Source organism: Silurus aristotelis (assembly GCF_946808225.1).
Source record: "Silurus aristotelis genome assembly, chromosome: 23".
Lineage (NCBI taxonomy): Eukaryota > Metazoa > Chordata > Actinopteri > Siluriformes > Siluridae > Silurus > Silurus aristotelis.
Window position 1 is genome coordinate 16,009,186 of NC_139596.1, and position 5,000 is coordinate 16,014,185.

The window sequence follows — 5,000 nt, forward strand, 5'->3', positions numbered from 1 at the left end:
GTGTGTGTGTGTGTGTGTGTGTGGGACTAGGTGTAACATTATAACCGGTGAGTGGTACGTCCCCCGGTTTTTAAGACGCGTAAAAGGGGAAAAGCAAAAGGGGACCACCACAATATTAAGCAGGTGGCCATAATGTTATGCCTGACCGGTGATCATAAAGGTATCCCTGGTCAGGTATTAATATTTGTCCACGTTTACATGAGTTCCCTCATTTAATTCCTCCCCCACCTAAGCATCGATATTAACTTCATAAAATGACCCCGGGTTAAAATTTTACAGGAAAAAAGCGCAAAATGATCAAAGGTTCATAAACATAGAGCCAATTATTATTACGAAATATTATCAGCATAATAAAGAATTTCTTGAAAGTGATAGTTTTGGCCCCCACAGAGTTTCGATCTCAGCATTATACAGTCTGACTGGGATTACATGAAGAGACAGAGGGATTTGAGGCAGTCTACATCCTAAAGAGATCTGTGCTTAGTTCTCCAGGATGTTCGAAACCACCAACCTGCCGGGTTCCTTCAGAAACTGTGTGCATGTGTTCCTTGAAGAGTTGGAGCAGGACATTTAAATAATGATTTCATTACATTTGTCTTCTCTACATTTATTTGCTAATTGATCAAAATAAAATATTAGCAGCTCAGTTTATTTCATGTGTCAGCTTCTTTTCTTGCTGCTTTGAGATGATACTGTGTTCATTAATAAAATTAAGGGTCACGTCTGTCTCGGTCTGAAGCGACACCGAGAGCCTGCTTATGTTGTCTGCCTCTGATTTTTATCCCCAGTTTGCAATTAAGCCTCTGGATAAGAAAGCGGACGTGTTCAAATTCAACTCCTCCAGACTCCGGGTCAACAAGCTGGTGAGTAGCAGTGGGCTTTTTTTTATTTTATTTTTTATTTTTTATAAAAGATGCATAGAAACTTATTTAAAATGTACAAACTGCACCTTTCACTTCCACACTGTGCTTTGTTGTGCCATTTTCCCCCTGTATCCTTCTTTCTTTTTATAATTTTGTTTTATTACAAAAAAATAGGGCTGATTTATGCAAAACAAAAAAAAAAAATGATCTGTTGTTTCTATCTATCAGTCTGTATATCTATCTGTCTGTCTGTTATAAATCTTTTGATCTGTCTGTCTGTCTGTCTGTCTGTCTGTCTGTCTGTCTGTCTGTCTGTCTGTCTGTCAGTCCGTCTGAATCCGTTATTCCTTCGTTCCTTCCATCCTTCCATCTATCCATCCATCCATCGATGGAAGGATGGATGGATGGATGGATGGATGGATGGAAGGATGGATGGATGGATGGATGGATGGATGGAAGGATGGAAGGAAGGAATAACGGATTTGAAATTGAATCATTACCTGAAGGATGAATTTGAAATTAACTGGTTATTTAACTGAAATAAATAAATGTGAGCAGTCCATCAGTCCTGAACAAAATAATCCAGATAATCTGTGAGATATTTTCAGAATATTGAATCTAAAATATATTTCAAGATATTAAAGACAGAGGTATCTGACACAAGTCATAAAGGTGTTCAAATTCTAGATTTAAAAAGTGTGTGTGTGTGTGTGTGTGTGTGTGTGTGTGTGTGTGTGTGTGTGTGTGTGTGTGTGTGTGTGTGTGTGTGCGCACTGACAGATCCTGCAGCTGTGCATCGGGAATCATGACCTGTTCATGAGGAGACGCAGGGTGGACTCACTGGAGGTGCAGCAGATGAAGTCTCAGGCCAGAGAGGAGAAAGCTCGCAAACAGGTGGGAAGAGAGAAATAAAGATGGAGGGAGAGTTGATAGAGATTCGTGGGTGGAATTTAAAAAAGAAAAAATACAGGGAAAGAAATGATCGACAGCAGGAAGGAAAAAGGGGTAATGCATCGAAGAGAATTGTGGGAAAGAGGAGGGAAGAAGGAAAGAAAGAATAGGAGAACTCGGAGATAGAAGAATGAAGGAGATAGAGGGAGTGGGAAAAAGAAGGAAAGATTAATGAGAAATGTGAGAAAATAACTGAGGAAAGACAAATGGTGAATAGAGAAGCAGGAGGACATAGATAAGGAGGGTTAAAGATGTAAGAGGAGAGGAAAAGAAAGGGATGAAGGAAAGAGAAGGAAGAGTAGAAGACGAGAAATGAAGGATGAAGTTAAGAAGAAAGGAGTATGGGATAGAAAGAAAGAAAGCTGAAGGGGTTATGAAGAGAAGGAGAAAAGAGTGTAGGAGAACAAACAAATTGAAGAAAGAGGAGGAGTGAAAGATAGAAGAAGACACAGATAGGGAATGAGGAGAGTGAGAGGGAAAAGATGAGGAGGAGAAAAGTGCTCTCTCACTCTCTTTCTCCCTCTCTCCCTCTCTCTCTCTCTCTCTCTCTCTCTCTCTCGCTCTCTCGCTCTCTCTCCTGCTTGGATATTATGTAACTTAATCTTGATTTCTGTCCTTGGCTCTGTATAGATGGAGAGACAAAGGCTGGAGAGAGAGAAACACTTGCGTGAGGAAGCTGAGAGAGCGCGTGATGAGTTGGAGAGACGATTCCTGCATCTACAGGATGAAGCGTTCATGGCCAATGAAGCTCTGGTCAGACTCTCACACAGTCCTCACACAACTCTTGCACATCTCTCAACCAGCTCTCGCACATCTCTCAACCAGCTCTCGCACAATCTTTCAGCAAGCCCTCGCACATCTCTCAACCAGCTCTCGCACATCTCTCAACCAGCTCTCGCACAATCTTTCAGCAAGCCCTCGCACATCTCTCCACCAGCTCTCGCACATCTCTCAACCAGGTCTCGCACATCTCTTAACCAGCTCTCGCACAATCTTTCAGCAAGCCCTCGCACATCTCTCCACCAGCTCTCGTACATCTCTCCACCAGCTCTCGCACATCTCTCAACCAGGTCTCGCACATCTCTCCACCAGCTCTCGCACATCTCTCCACCAGCTCTCGCACATCTCTCAACCAGGTCTCGCACATCTCTCAACCAGCTCTCGCACAATCTTTCAGCAAGCCCTCGCACATCTCTCCACCAGCTCTCGCACATCTCTCCACCAGCTCTCGCACATCTCTCAACCAGGTCTCGCACATCTCTCAACCAGCTCTCGCACATCTCTCAACCAGCTCTCGCACAATCTTTCAGCAAGCCCTCGCACATCTCTCCACCAGCTCTCGCACATCTCTCAACCAGGTCTCGCACATCTCTCAACCAGCTCTCACACATCTCTCAACCAGCTCTCTAAGATGTGTATGTGTGTGTATTAACAGATGCGCTCTGAGGAGACGGCGGATCTGTTAGCGGAGAAGGCTCAGATCGCCGAGGAAGAGGCAAAGCTGCTGGCTCAGAAGGCAGCCGAGGCAGAGCAGGAGATCCAGCGGATTAAAGTATGTATAATATTGATGTTCTCCAGGGAGCTTCTCATTGCTGAAATTCCCTCAGGGAATTTTATAAGCTTTAAAATGTCAAAATCAACATAAATACATAAATACCCTGAATTAGGGTTTTATAAAATTATAATAAGCAAAACATTAAAAATGTAAATCCGATTAATCAGGAGAAAAAAATCGTTAGTTGCAGCCTTTATTTTTTATATATATATATATATATATATATATATATATATATATATATATATATATATAAATAAAATATTGTTATTAGGTCATGATATTGATTTATTTGTTTGTTTTTGTAATGATCTATTTATCTGTCTCATTTATTTGTTTATTTATATAATTATCTATCTATCCATCTTATTTATTTATTTGAAGCTTTATCAGCCAGTTCTGTCCAGAAGTGTTTGTTTGTGACCAGTGTTGCACCGGACCTTAGCATTATTAAAGCTAATTGCTAATCAGTCGCTAACCCAGATTAAACTCTGAGAAAGGGGATTCATGCTGTTTAACAGATTAAAAACATCTCAGTGTAATGCAAATCCAGACTCCGTCCCGGTGTGATTAAAAGCGAGAGGGCAGGTCACGCTCTCTTCTTCCTATGAAAGAAAACACCATAAACAGAACAGTGCTGCAGAACAGGGGATGATGGAAACCTGTGCAGTGGAAGATCTGAAGCGATATAAACGGCAGGTGTTCCTCTCTGAAAAAGCTACAAGTTTGATGCAACACAATATGCACATGTACACACTGTCTTCTGTTTGTTTCCTGCAGCACATTGAGAATTCATGAGCTTTCTGAGCTCCGGCTTGGTGAAATAAAGTACCCGGGTGACGTTAGCCTGCTATTACACACTGCTTTACCGAAGCATTACAGTGTTTTTCTTTTTTTAAATCTAAATCTTGATTAAGATGACGGCGATCCGCAGCGAGGAGGAGAAGAGGCTGCTCGAGCAGAAGATGCTGGAAACGAAGATGCTCGCGCTCAAAATGGCTGAAGAATCCGAGAGGAGGTTTGTGATACTTAAATTTCAGAATAACCAGATTCAGCCCTATTGTTAGTATTTATAGTTGCAGCAGTAGTAGTACATTATTTTCTTTTTAAGCAGTAGTAGTGATCGGAGTAGCCATAGTAGTATTTCTTTTTAAGCAGTAATAGTTGCATCTCTAGAAGTATTTTTTAAATAGTAGCCACAGCAGTAGAAGTAGCCATAGTGGTAGTATGTATAGGCATTATTATTAGAAGTAGCAGTAGCAATAGTATTAGTATTATTATTATTATTATCATTAGTAGTAGTAGTATTATCAGTTTATTATTATTATTAGTAGTAGTAGTATTAATAGTAGTAGTATTATCAGTTTATTATTATTATAAGTAGTAGTAGTAGTAAAAGTAGTAGTAGTAGTATTAGTAGTAGAAGTAGTACTAGCAGTAGTAGTAGTATTAATAGTAGTAGTAGTAGTAGTAGTAGTAGTAGTAATATTAGCAGAAGTAGTAGTAGTAGTAATATTAGCAGAAGTAGTAGTAGTAGTAGTAGTATTAGTAGTAGGAGTAGTACTAGCAGTAGTAGTAGTAGTATTAGTAGCAGAAGTAGTAGTAGTAGTACTAGCAGTAGTAGTAGCAGT

General features: G+C 40.4%; 1 protein-coding gene across 1 annotated transcript in view; it reads left to right on the forward strand.

Moving 5' to 3' along the window:
- nf2a (NF2, moesin-ezrin-radixin like (MERLIN) tumor suppressor a) overlaps positions 1-5,000 on the forward strand; it is a 46,486-nt gene that overhangs the window by 26,871 nt on the left and 14,615 nt on the right. The window contains exons 9-13 of the mRNA XM_083527386.1: positions 789-863; positions 1,644-1,757; positions 2,445-2,567; positions 3,250-3,366; positions 4,287-4,387. Coding sequence (XP_083383512.1) covers positions 789-863; positions 1,644-1,757; positions 2,445-2,567; positions 3,250-3,366; positions 4,287-4,387 — 530 coding nt within the window. The remainder of the gene's footprint in view (positions 1-788; positions 864-1,643; positions 1,758-2,444; positions 2,568-3,249; positions 3,367-4,286; positions 4,388-5,000) is intronic.